The sequence below is a fragment of the Salvia splendens genome, chromosome 17 (genome assembly GCF_004379255.2).
Source record: "Salvia splendens isolate huo1 chromosome 17, SspV2, whole genome shotgun sequence".
In the NCBI taxonomy this organism is placed as follows: domain Eukaryota; kingdom Viridiplantae; phylum Streptophyta; class Magnoliopsida; order Lamiales; family Lamiaceae; genus Salvia; species Salvia splendens.
The window spans coordinates 8,989,277-9,002,105 of record NC_056048.1 but is presented as its reverse complement, the minus strand read 5'-3'; the positions used below and the strand labels follow the sequence as shown (position 1 = coordinate 9,002,105).

At 37.5% G+C, this 12,829-nt stretch overlaps 3 protein-coding genes across 3 annotated transcripts; 2 read left to right on the top strand and 1 right to left on the bottom strand.

The window, feature by feature from the left end:
• Nucleotides 1-400: 400 nt before the first annotated feature.
• Nucleotides 401-2,137, bottom strand: LOC121774273. Its single transcript, XM_042171174.1, has one exon. The coding sequence runs from the start codon at nucleotides 2,135-2,137 to the stop codon at nucleotides 401-403; it is 1,737 nt and encodes a 578-aa protein (XP_042027108.1).
• A 3,019-nt stretch (nucleotides 2,138-5,156) lies between these two features.
• Nucleotides 5,157-6,744, top strand: LOC121774272 (protein FAR1-RELATED SEQUENCE 5-like). The gene is made up of 3 exons (XM_042171173.1): nucleotides 5,157-5,202; nucleotides 5,945-6,107; nucleotides 6,168-6,744. The coding sequence occupies exons 1-3, from the start codon at nucleotides 5,157-5,159 to the stop codon at nucleotides 6,742-6,744; spliced, it is 786 nt and encodes a 261-aa protein (XP_042027107.1).
• A 183-nt stretch (nucleotides 6,745-6,927) lies between these two features.
• On the top strand, nucleotides 6,928-8,543 carry LOC121774271 (protein FAR1-RELATED SEQUENCE 5-like). The gene is made up of 2 exons (XM_042171172.1): nucleotides 6,928-7,942; nucleotides 8,149-8,543. Exons 1-2 carry the CDS (start codon nucleotides 6,928-6,930, stop codon nucleotides 8,541-8,543), a joined length of 1,410 nt encoding a protein of 469 aa, XP_042027106.1.
• Nucleotides 8,544-12,829: the final 4,286 nt, after the last annotated feature.

Here is a 12,829-nt window from a genome sequence, read left to right as displayed (position 1 = left end):
TTCTTTGTGGCTTGGTTCAGCTTCCTATAGTCTATGCACATTCTCCACCTAGTAACTGGCCTTGTCGGGATTAATTCATTTTTCTCGTTTTTCACCACTTGAATCCCTCCTTTCTTAGGCACCATGTCTACTGGGCTAACCCAATTACTGTCGGGAATGGAATAGATAATTCCTATTGAAACCAGCTTGACAATTTCTTTCAGCACCTCTTCTCTCATGTTGGGGTTGAGTTTCCGTTGTTGGTCGCGGTGTGGCTTGGCTCCTTCCTCCAGCCGGATGTGATGCATACACAAATCTGGGCTAATTCCCACCAAGTCTGTCAGCTTCCAGCCGATAGCCTTCTGATTCCTTCGTAATACTTCCAGTAACTTGTCTTCCTGCCCTTGGGTCAATCGACGGTTTATAATGACGGGCGTAGTTTTTCTTCTCCCAGGAAGGCGTACTTTAGATGCGCTGGAAGGGGTTTCAACTCCTTCGCGGGTTTTGGCTCTTCGGCGGGCAGAGGGTTTTCTGCAGCTTCATCACCCAATGGCTTTCCCTGATCAAGCTGCTTTGCTAGGCTGGATACTTGAGCTGTCTTACCTGACCCAGTTGGCCTTGGACGTTCGCAAAATTCCGTTATTGCTTCTGCGATGGCTTGGTCGTTCATTTCTCCAACCTTATTTGTCTCAAACCACTCTTCTACTTCCTTTTCGACCTCTTCATCTACAGCGGAGTCCGTGAACTGCCTATTTAAAAATTCTTCTTCCAAAAACTCCTGTACCAAGGGCTCAATTACATCCACGGAATACACGTTCTCTCCGTCGGCTGGCCTTTTTATGGCCTCATCGATATTGAATGTATACTGCTCTCCCTTGAAGTCCAGACTGATCGTCCCATTGTGGACGTCTATGATAGTGCTGGCCATGGACAAGAATGGTCGTCCCAGTAGGACTCCACTCGACTCTTTTACCGTGGGTTCTGTCATCTTGATTACGAAAAATTCAGCTGGGTATAGAAAGTTATTCACCTTTACAATAACATCTTCCAGAATTCCTTCGGGGTGAATACATGATCTGTCGGCCAACAGTATCATTATATCCGTGTCGACTAGCTTGGCCTCTCCCAGCTTCCGATAGATGGAGTATGGCAGAACGTTGATAGATGCCCCTAAGTCGCACATGGCGTGCTCTACCTGAATGTCTCCGATTGAAATTGGGAGTGTGAACATTCCTGGATCAGTTTTCTTGGAGGGGAGGTCACTTCTCTGGATTACGGCAGAGACGTTCTCATCTGTAATCAGTCTTCCTTCCTCATTGACCTTTCCTGCCATGTAGTCTTTAATGAACTTACTGATCGGGGGCATTTTTAACGCCGTTAAGAGCGGTACCTTTACATCCACATCCTTGAACATGCTTGCCACATCGATTGTGGCATCTTTTTTTCTTGTCACCATTCCACGGTACGGATAAGGCTTAACCCTTTTAATTTCTTCCTTCTGACCTCCTTCTGAGGCCTCTCCTCCCACCTTTTCCTTGCCTCTTTCTTCCACTTGACCACCTCTACTGGATTCTCCCTCTTCCTCACAGCTTGGTCCAGAATCAGTTGGTGGAGATATCACAGGATGGCTGGGGCCTTGGTAGACCTTCCCTGACCGCAGGGATACTTCACTAATATTCTCATGACCAGGTGGTTGCATAATAGCTTCATTTCCCTTTAACTTGCCCAACGATACTGCAACTTGAGAGAGTTGTTTCGTCAGCATTTCCAACGCCGCCCGTTGCTCTTTTTGAGCCTCCTGGATTTCCCGCATTGCATCATTTGGATGGTGTGGTACCAATATTTCTACGTGGCTTTCGTTGGGGTGTCTGTTGTATCTTTGATTAGGCCGTCCTCCACTATAGTTGGGCTGCAGGTAGTCAGATTGCCCGTAGTGTTCTTGCTGATATCGCGGCTGGTTGTACTGTCGATTTCCCGGGTGCTGATTTCCCCGTAGGTGTGGTGGGATGTACATGACCATCTGGTTGTTCGGCTGCCTTCCCTGGTTGAAAAACTGAGTGCCTTGCTGTTTGTACCCCCAATTTCCTTCCTGTTGTCGGCTTGACCAGTTAGGTTGTCCTTCACTTGACCAGTTTTCTTGAGGTACGTTATGTATCATGTTTCCTCCAAAGTTTGGTCTATCCTGGATCCGTGCGGGCCAGTTGAGTTGCCCTTCAGAGGGTTGTACTTGCTGGGTTAATAACTGGGGTGGTTGGTTTTGATCAGTCCATCAGAAATTGGGGTGGTCCCTCCATAGAGCATCTCTCTGCTTCCCCTGGATCCAGTTTCCATTTGCGTTCCAGTGGCCAACGGCATTTACTTGAGCCTACAGATCTTTCTCTGGGGGAAACTCGCAATAGTAGGAGTGATGTTCTTCTGGTGGGGACGGTTGGGGCACATATTGTGGCTCTTTTGGTGTAGGCGGTGGAGGTGGTCTGGTTTTTTCTACTGCCTCTAGCAGTTTCTTTTCCATTTGCTCAAATCGAGCTTCCAACTTTTCATCGTTCCGCACCTCTGCCACGTGCACTGCACCTCTTCTATACTGCCCTCGAGACGTCTCATACACCGCTTAGCTTCGATTAACCTTTCCAGTACATTCTTGGCTTGGCTAAATGCGGTTTTCGAGAAGTCCCCTTGAGCAGCGAGGTTGAGATCGTTCTTACTGTCCACAGTGAGTCCACCGTAGAAAACAGAGTATATTTCCTTCTCCTCCATTTTGTGATTTGGGCATGCTTGAAGCAAACTTTGGAACCTGTCCCAATACTGGCCAAGGGTTTCATCGTACTCTTGCCTCGCCTCTGTAATTTCCCTTTTCAGGGCACTTGTTTTAGACGCTGGAAAGAAGCGATCCAGGAATCTCATGCGGAATTCAGCCCACGTCCTGATGGATCCTTCCGGCAGCCTTGACAGCCAGACACCCGCATCGCCCTTCAAAACGAAGGGAATAGCCTTAAGCCTGTAATCTTTGGACGTGGATCCAGCTGGCACGGGCTAAATATCACAGTATCTGCAGAATTCTTCCAGGAAAGCATACGGACATTCCTTCGAAAGGCCATAGAAATGGGACAAAATGGACAGTACTCCTGATTTGATTACGATGGTCCGCATTCCAGGAGTAGCGGCGATGGCATGTGTGGGCTCTCTCTCATCATGAGCGTGTAGAGAGCTGATTCCCGAGTCGTCAGCGACAACGGCCATCTCTACTTCCGTTCGTTCTGGTGGTGGTTGTGTTTTCTGCTCGGTGGCTGCTGCTGCTTCTAATGCGGCTCTGCGACGAGTGATGACAACGCCGGCTTCCTGGACTCTCCACTGAGTGTTAGCTCTTCTGTATATCAATGGATGATTCCAGTAATCGCATTGGTGGTACCTTCTCATCAACAGCAGGAAAAACAAAAAAAATGAGAAACAAAATTATATACACCTACGCACTACGCACAAACATAAAGTAACACCATGCTTCCCCGGCAACGGCGCCATTTTGGAAGGACTTGGAAAGAGGTCGAAAACACGAATAGAATGCGGATCAAGTTATATGGAATGATAACCGAACTGATTGGATCAGTTAGCAAATGTCGTTGCCACTTAATCAATGCAATCTAGCTCTCGCCCTTTCCGCCTTGCCAAAGTAATTTATAATTCTCAATTTTGCACAACTTTAACAGTAAAGCGGCAAGTTCGGGGTCGATTCCACAGAGAAGTTGGTGTGTCGAGTGTGTGAGTAGTGAACAGGAGGGTTGGCTGCTGCCACGCTTTAACTTGGGAGTTTTTAACTACTGGTTTTAATCTAGACAGAATTAAACTAGCTAGTTTGATCAATGAAAATTTAACTACTGGATCAAGTGAATTGCATGTAATAACAGAAAAGTAAATGCGCGGATTAAAAGTGAAAATAACTTTGATTAAACTAAAAGTTGAGTGCAACGTGAAATTTAAACTAAGCTAACACATTGGAATATAAGAAAGCGGTAAAAACTGAGAAAAATCTCAGCGGGAAACTTAAGATAATGCTAACAGAAATGAGTATTCTGCAGGGCTCCCTTTCGGTCGCCCTTTAAACTAAGCTATCTAACTAAGCTAGAGAACTGAACTAAACTAAGCTAGAGACCTGAACTACGCTAAATAACTAAGCTAAGCTAAACTAGACGGAAAGTAAAGTCTCGGATCCTTCTTGTGGTGGCACACCCTCTATTTATAAGCTCGATTCGGCCGCCAGCTGGATAACGATCTTGACAGGGAATATTCGCTCATTCTGAGAGTGAGCAACTCATTGATTGCTACGTGATGTTCTTCTAGAATGACGACGCTTTTTAGTAACAGATTCGTGACTCAGCTCCGTCCTTGCGTCTCATATTCCAGCACGTGTCCCCTTCTAGAACGTCGTCCTTGATAACAGAATGGTGCGCTATATCCAGCTCATTTCCTCACGTGTTCTTCTTCTAGAAGCCAACGGTCCCCACCTAACTGCTTGATCGCTCCCCCTTGATCAACTCCCCCGATTCTTGGCCTTTTATCGCCTTTTGTACTTGCTTGATCAGTTCGGCCTTGATGTCTTGGTTAAGTGGTACTTCTGCACATTTAACACTTATTTTACGCGATAAACCGATCAAGTAGCATGTATTTCACCCTTAAACCGATGCATGAAATGAGCCTTATCAGCGGTCCAGAATTTACCACATGGAAAATATTTTAGATTAATTAATTACAAAAGGACAGAATGGTAATTTCATGTTTTAATTATGTTCTTCAGCTTGTGTTTGGTGATTTGGGCGATTTCTGTGAGATTTCTCTCGGATTTCAACAATTCCTCAGCATTCACACGATTTTGTCTCTGATTCAAATCGAAACCTCTCCTATTTCTTCTCGGTTTTAGGTTTTTGTGATGTATTTCTGAAGGAATCTCATTTGCTTATTACTTTTATCGTCGTTCATCTGAAAATTGATAAATTTTCGAACAACAGACGACTAATTCAACGGAGTTTGGTTGAATCTGAAGTTTTTAGGTTGATTTTATCGACTTTGATTCTGTTTTTATGCTTTATTTGTTGATGCCCAGTCGAATTTGTTCCTAATCAGTTTTTTTTGCTTTTTCATCTTTAGCTTCGAGTTCAATTCGTAATCAATACCTAAGGTGTTATCTGATGGATTCTTCATCTTATTCCGAGTCGACGTCGATGAATGGTGAAGGTAATTTGGATTGGTTTTCATTAACATGATTTTTTTGTACTTTGTTGGTGAATTATACTCTGTTGACATAAATGCACAGCTGTTGATATTTGAATTGATGTTCTGTTGACATAAATGCAAATCTGTTGACATGATGTATGTTACCTATTAAATATTCTATATAGTTATACTCTTTGTTGACATTTTGTTGACATACAAAATAGTTGTATGCAAAATGCACTCTCCCCTGGCTGAAGAGCCCCTGCTGTGGTGTTCGTTGGTGGAGGAAGGTGTTATGGGTAGGGTTGACAGTCCATGATAGGATGTCTAAGATGTTGGTGTTGGTGTGTTGGTGCTGCGTATTTTGAGATTTTGATTCTGGTGTGGGTCAGTTAAGATATGCTAGTTGACATTATGTTCTGGTTTGAATTGATGTTCTGTTGACATTAATGCAAATATGTTGACATGATGTATGTTACCTGTTAAATATTCTATGTAGCTATACTCTTTGTTGACATTTTGTTGACATACAAAATAGTTGTATGCAAAATGCACCCTCCCCTGGCTGAAGAACCTCTGCTGTGGTGTTTGTTGGTGGAGGAAGGGGTTATGGGTAGGGTTGAGAGTCCTTGATAGGATGTTTGATATGTTGGTGCTGCTTATTTTGAGATTTTGATTCTGGATTCTGGTGTGGGTCAGTTAAGATATGCTAGTTGAAATTATTTGTTTTAGGTTGTTGACATATTTTCCCATTATGTTGTAGGATCTGTTATTCCAATTTGCAACGCTGAGTTGAGGCCTTATGAAGGTCAAAAATTTTCTTCACTTGAGGAGGGAATTTCCTTTTATGAAAAGTATGCTCAAGAGGCTTGTTTTGATTGTCGAAGATTTGGAAATATGTCTAGTGGTGGTGTTATTACTTTTCAGTATGTTGTTTGCAACAGATAAGGTTTTCGTACAATTGATCCGTTGGATGTCGATGTAAGTATATCTGAGGATGTGAACGTGTCAGATGATAATGAAGTAACTTCAAAGAAGAAACGCAGACGTGGCACAAAAAGGTGTGGATGTGGAGCAAGGATCAGTTTTAAGTTTTTTTCTGATTGTGGTGTTAAATATTATCTTGTGCATCAATTCATTGAGGAACACAATCATGCTATGGTTGACAAAGATCATAAGCGATTTATGAAAGGAAATCGCAGTATGAATGATGTTCATCACAAGTTTGTTGAAGATTGCACCAAAGCTAACATCGGTCCTACTTCAACTTTCAACTTATTAAAGGAGTTTTTGGGTGGTTATGATGTTGGGTGTACGTTGAATGATGTTAGGAATTGTTCTCGTGATATTAAAGAGAAACTGAAAGAAGTGGATGTTCAAATGATCCTAAATCAGATGCAAGAGAATAAGAGAATTTGTGAAGGCTTTTTTTACAAATATCAATTATCACCTGATGATAATAAGTTAGTGAGCTTATTTTGGTCTGATGCTGAGTCTCGGAAACATTACCATATGTTTGGAGATGTTGTAGCATTTGATACAACATATTCGACAAACATGTAGTTTATTTATTATACTTGGTAATTGACATACATAGTAGTTAGTTGACTTAGCAGTTGACATAGTAGTTAGTTGACTTAGCAGTTGACATAGTAGTCAACATAGGATATATCTGTAGTTGACATTGGTTATTATTAAAAAATTGTTGATGTTTTGTGTTGATCTATTTGTTCAATAGGTAATCGTATGGTGTTTGGTCCATTTACCGGGAAAGACAATCACGGGTGTCCTATTGCATTTGGAGCTGGTTTCGTATCCAGTGAGAATTGTGATGCATTCTCATGGCTTTTCACTGTGTTTGTTGATAGCCTAGGTGTTGCTCCAAGGATCATAATCACAAACCAAGATTGGGGAATGAGGCTTGCAATTGAGAAGTTATTATCTGGTACAAGGCATCGTTTGTGCATGTGGCATATTATGAGCAAGTTGTTTGAGAAAATACCTAAATTTTTTTCTGATAAAGAAAAGTTTAGTAAGGAGTTTAAGGCTTGTGTTTGGTCAGAATTGTTAGATCGAGATGAGTTTGACATGTTATGGACTGGTATTATTGAAAAATATGTTGTGGAAGATCATAAATGGTTTAAGGGCATGTTTGCTATTAGACATTTGTGGATCACAGCCTACTTTAGAGATGTTCCTATGGGTTCTTTAATGAGAACAACATCTGTTTTAGAATCTGAAAACAGTTTTTTTAAGAGGTACTTGAAACCGTTGTTTAATTTTGCTGACTTCACTCTTCAGTATAATAATGCCATTGGTGCTCAAAGGAATCAAACTGAAAGGCTTGACTATTATAATTCTACAATCTCTCCAAAATATGCCACTGATTTAGCATTTGAGAAGCAATTGGCATCTGTATACACTGATAGGAAGTTTAGAGTGGTACAAGAATTGATTTCTGAGGCTAATAAGAGTTGTCGGATGATTAGCATGTCCACTTTGGAGAACATCGAGGTCTTTAAAGTTTCTGATGCTAGAAAGAAGACCTTCACAGTTACACATGAGATAGAGGCTGAGTCATTTGATTGCGAGTGTAAACTATTTGAAAGGTGTGGTTATCTATGTAGCCACCTTTTCTTCGTCCTCAGAAACAAAGATGTCAACAATATTCCAGAGAAGTATGTTGGTAACCGGTGGCTGAAAAGTGAATTATTGAAGGCAGTTCATGGTCTCACGAGTGATGAAAGTGCATCTGACAAAGGTATGTGAACTGTTTCCTATAGATATTTCAGTTTATTTGTCATATGTTGCTCAAACAGGACGACGACATTCTCTGTATCTAACAAAAACACCCATGTTTAGTATATTTCAATTTTGTGTTGACATAAACTATATAGGCTGTTGACATGTTACAGATTTAGTATTCATATAATTTATATAGGATATTGACATGTTATATGTTTGCAGGTTCTAACGAAGATGACAAGCTACAGATTGGTAACAGGTGTCATGGACGTTACTTTGGTCTATATCAATGCGCTTTTAAGAATAAAAATCATCTGATTGCATTGGATAATTTGCTTGCGGGTATTGGTCCTCAAATTTTTACTGATGACACTACTGGATCTTCATCAGTTGATAAAAATGATTCCATCAAGAACATATATGGTATTGTTGTACCTGAAGAAATAACTGCACATGCTCCAGATGTGGTTAGTACAAAGGGAAGTGCAAGTGATAAGAAAAGTAGGATTAAGTCGAGCATAGAGAAAGCAATTGAAAAAGCAAGTAAACTTCATAGGCGTTGTGGAAAGTGTCATAAAGTGACTGATCATAATGCCATGAATTGTGGCATAAAGTAGACATAATTGTTCTTTTTTAACAAACAGAGTTGTTTTTTAGTTTTAACATATGCTACAAGTTATTAACATTTTCTTATTAGTTGTTGATATTTGATTTTGCACTCTGACTTTTGGCACTGGAATCTCCCAGAATGGAACAACATTCTTCTCTCAGTGCAATAAAATTCATGTTAGTTACAATTAAAATTATGTCAAATATATATACTAGCCATGTCAGCAACTAATATAACTATGTCAACTATGGTGCATCTCGTGTCAACAGCACATACAAGTCATGTCAACTACGGTACATATCGTGTCAACTACATGTACAAGTCGTGTCAACTATGTTACATACTATGTCAACTACACATAGAACGATGTCAACTACAATTATAAGTCATGTCAACAATAATCATAAGAAAAAATAGATGTTGACATTTAATAAGAAAAAATAGTTGTTGACATTTGATAAGAAAAAATAGTTGTTGATATTTAATTCTAGTTGTTGACATTTGATAAGAAAAAATAGTTGTTGACATTTAATTCTAGTTGTTGACATTTGATATATTACTATAGACTGCATGGTTTAAAAATCAGTTTGAGATAATTATTTTACATATCCATCTAAAAAACATGATAAGATCAAATATCCAAACCACTTTTTGTTCAAAATCAGAATAAAACAGTTGTTTACTTCTTGCTTCTATAGCTAAACCATTCCTTGAACTTGTTCTGTAACTCAGGCAATCTGTGCTTGTTTGTTGTCATCCAGTCGTCAGCGACGAGTACTATATCCATACACTTCTTGTTGCTCCCTGATGTAAGCATCGCTTCGCAATATCTTCCTCTGAGTATCTGTAGAATCTTTGTGCCACGTGGAAAAAAGCTATTCTATTCCCTTCCCTTTCTGCCAAAGTAAGTTTCCATGTGTCTCATCAAATATCTACCACTGTCTTCTTTATTGGTGCTTGTGGCCAAATCTAAAGGAACAACTTTGTATGGAGACTTCTTTATATTTTCTGATAGCTCTGATATGTTCTTCTCTTTGAAGTATGCCTCAAACATATCTTTCTGCAAATATATAAAAACAAAACTAAACTAAACTATTTATACAAAGCATTTCGACAAGATGCATAAATTATGTCAACAAAATGTAAACATAATGTCAATTTTATTGAAAAAAGCATATCAGTATTCCAACATCAAGGTTATACTTTTCCAATGGATCCTTGTCTTTAGGTGGTTTGACACTATCTATTATCTCAATTTTGTTGATCTTCATCCAAAATACCACAAGGTAGTAATAGCCACTTGTAAAAACTGGGAAGAAGACCTGTATAACATGAGAGAAAATAGTAGAGAAAAGAATTTGACACCTGTCCAAATTTATGTTGTTGACATTGTGATATCTCTGTACAAAAATAAATTTGTTACCAAATCAATTTTTCTCCAATCGAAATCTTGTATTCTACTAGTCTCTTGATCAATTCGTGACATAAAGTTGTTCTTGGATTGTAATGGATTCCAATGAGGCTCTCTATTTATTATATTCAAATATTGCATTCAACATTTTTTGTGAGTGAAATATGTCATTCAAATAGTTTTCATATAAATTTAGATTACTCACGTATGGGGATGTTGTTAGAAACAGGCGTGGAGGTGACGTTTCTGCCCTTTCTTTTTCTCTGAAGTTCAGGTATGTTGCCCATACATCAATTACACCTATACTGATTTTTGTATGGGGTTTCAGAGATGAAAACACTCATTTGCTTGCCCAAACAAAGCCATTAGTGTAAGCACATGTATCACTGAAATGAAAGCGTGCAGACAACATTTAAACATCATTCATAAATTATGTCAACTGCATAGAAATTTAAAAGTTATTCAAAGAATTAAATTATGCATACTCATTTGTTCCTTCAGTTTCTACTATGTAGTAGTAGATATCTCTTTCAACCGGGTTCAGGGTTGGTTTCATATGCACAGCTCGTATTTCAAATGGTGAGCGTAGCACTGGGCTAGGACGCATTTCAGCACGAGTCCGTCTCTCTCTAGCTTCAGTTAGTGGAATCTCAGAGATTGGAACAGGGTTCTGTTGTCAGTGAATTTAATGTTACTTACAATTACAAATCATGTCAACTATATTATACTAACCATATCAATAACTAATATAATTATGTCAACTACGATACATTATACTCTGTTCAAACAAGCATATACTCTGTTTTATAGCTATGTCAATAGCTATTGTATGAAATGAAACACAATAAATCTATGTGAATAACTCTTTCTGGTCCAATCTACAGTCATCCTAACAGCTATTCAAACAAGCATATACTGTTATTATAGCTATGTCAATAGCTATTGTATGAAATGTCAAAAATCTTAAAAATTTAAACAAATCCTTAACTGGAAGGTGATGCTTCCAATTGCGATTCTACCATGGCTAATCAACAAAAAAATTCAGCACAAATCGAATTCATAAGAAAACAAATCCAAATTTGTTTTAATACACTAAAATCGAAGCAATATACTTAAAATTTGAATCAATTGCTGAACCTAAAGAAGTCGGAACCACCGCTGATGTGGAACGCCGATTCTCTTCGATCGGCGCTTCAACCGATTCAGCTACAATCAGCGCTTCAACCGATTCAGCTACAATCGGCGCGTCAGCCGATTCTCTTCAAATTTTGTCTTCAATCGTCATTGTAGAAATTTATGTTTGAAGGTTTACGATTTGAATTTTGAATATCAGCAAATTTGCGTTTGCACAATTGTATGAATTATATGAAGATCAGAAGATATTTCAGCGAGAGTTTTAGAAAATGATTTCAAATCTAATTTTATTTTTTTCCGCCATTTAATTAATGAAATGACACTTATACCCCCATGTTTACATAATGTGATAGTTGTTGACATTTAGTTAATCTTGTGGATTAGTGGCTGATATTGCATCTCATTTCTCAATTTAGCTAAAAAATCTCAACCTAACAGGACCCTATATATATAAATCTTTTCACTCTTTTAATTTTATTTTAAAAAAAATGGCACTATTATTATTTTCAAAAACCAACATTTAAAATATAAATAGTTTTTACCATTTTCCAAATATTACTAAAAAATACATAACAACATTTTTATTATTTTCACCAAAATTCTCTTTTGTATACGAATAAATATCATCACATACAAATTATTTCGACTAATATTAATAATAAAGGTTCTGCCAAAAGATATGACTTTAAATTTTTCAGGCATAGTTTGGTAGCCATGTTATGTTTCGACTAGACATGATAGATATAGTGATAGTTATCATAGTTTCGAGTAATTAATTTATCTTGATTGAGTGTTTGGTAGCTAAGGATAATTGTGAGTTATCCTATTTCGATGTTTGGTACAACAAGTTACAAATAAAGATAAAAATTAGAATTGTCGAAATTATCCTCATTAATTTAATTTAATGATTAAAATATCCCCATGTTGCCTTAATTTTGGATGGTTTTGGCAATTTGCTGAAGATGAAAAATATCCAAGCATACCATTTCTTATTATATAAAATGCTAAAAATGGAGTACATAATAAAATTAATCATAACTTAAATATTTTATTGTTTTTATTATATAATTTTATTTATATGAAAAATATTCAAGAATACCATTTCTTATTACGTAAAAATACTAAAAATGAGAAATTAAATAGATATGACCATAACTATATTTGTTACTTTTATTTTTATTATATATTTTATGTAATTAAAAATACCCAAGCATACCATAATTTAGCATTTCTCATCATATATTAATTATATGAATACGTATATAGTTTAATTTTTTTTATTATATTATTCCATATCATTAATTACATTAATTATTATTTGTTATATTGAAATATAATTAAAGTATGTATTTGTATAAAATATAGTGTATATATAAATATGACTATATATAAAATTGATGGGTAAAATTGTATTTTCCAAATACTAACTAGGTTTACTAAATATGTAACCTAGGCAAATGGATAGTACATTGTTGCTTGAAACATAGGCTTTTAAGTGGGCTTTGTCCGGGCCGGATACAAAACACGGGTCAAGCGGATTTGTAACGTAGCTACCAAACACACAACTAAACCCGGATAAGTCTTTCTATCTAGCTGTAACATAGCTACCAAAATGACACTTATTATTTTCAAAAACCAACATTTAAAATATAAATAGTTTTTCCATTTTCCAAATATTATTAAAAAATACATAACAACATTTTTATTATTTTCACCAAAATTCTCTTTTGTATACGAATAAATATCAT

What these genes read in the sequence shown, in the direction of transcription:
- LOC121774272 (XM_042171173.1), top strand. Translation starts at nt 5,157, where the DNA reads ATGGATTCTTCATCTTATTCCGAGTCGACGTCGATGAATGGTGAAG. An exon ending in GACGTCGATGAATGGTGAAG is followed by an intron (nt 5,203 to 5,944) that starts GTAATTTGGATT and finishes ATTATGTTGTAG; the next exon opens with GATCTGTTATTCCAATTTGC. An exon ending in GGTGGTGTTATTACTTTTCA is followed by an intron (nt 6,108 to 6,167) that starts GTATGTTGTTTG and finishes TGTCGATGTAAG; the next exon opens with TATATCTGAGGATGTGAACG.
- LOC121774271 (XM_042171172.1), top strand. Translation starts at nt 6,928, where the DNA reads ATGGTGTTTGGTCCATTTACCGGGAAAGACAATCACGGGTGTCCTATT. An exon ending in TGAAAGTGCATCTGACAAAG is followed by an intron (nt 7,943 to 8,148) that starts GTATGTGAACTG and finishes ATATGTTTGCAG; the next exon opens with GTTCTAACGAAGATGACAAG.
- LOC121774273 (XM_042171174.1), bottom strand. Translation starts at nt 2,137, where the DNA reads ATGATACATAACGTACCTCAAGAAAACTGGTCAAGTGAAGGACAACCT.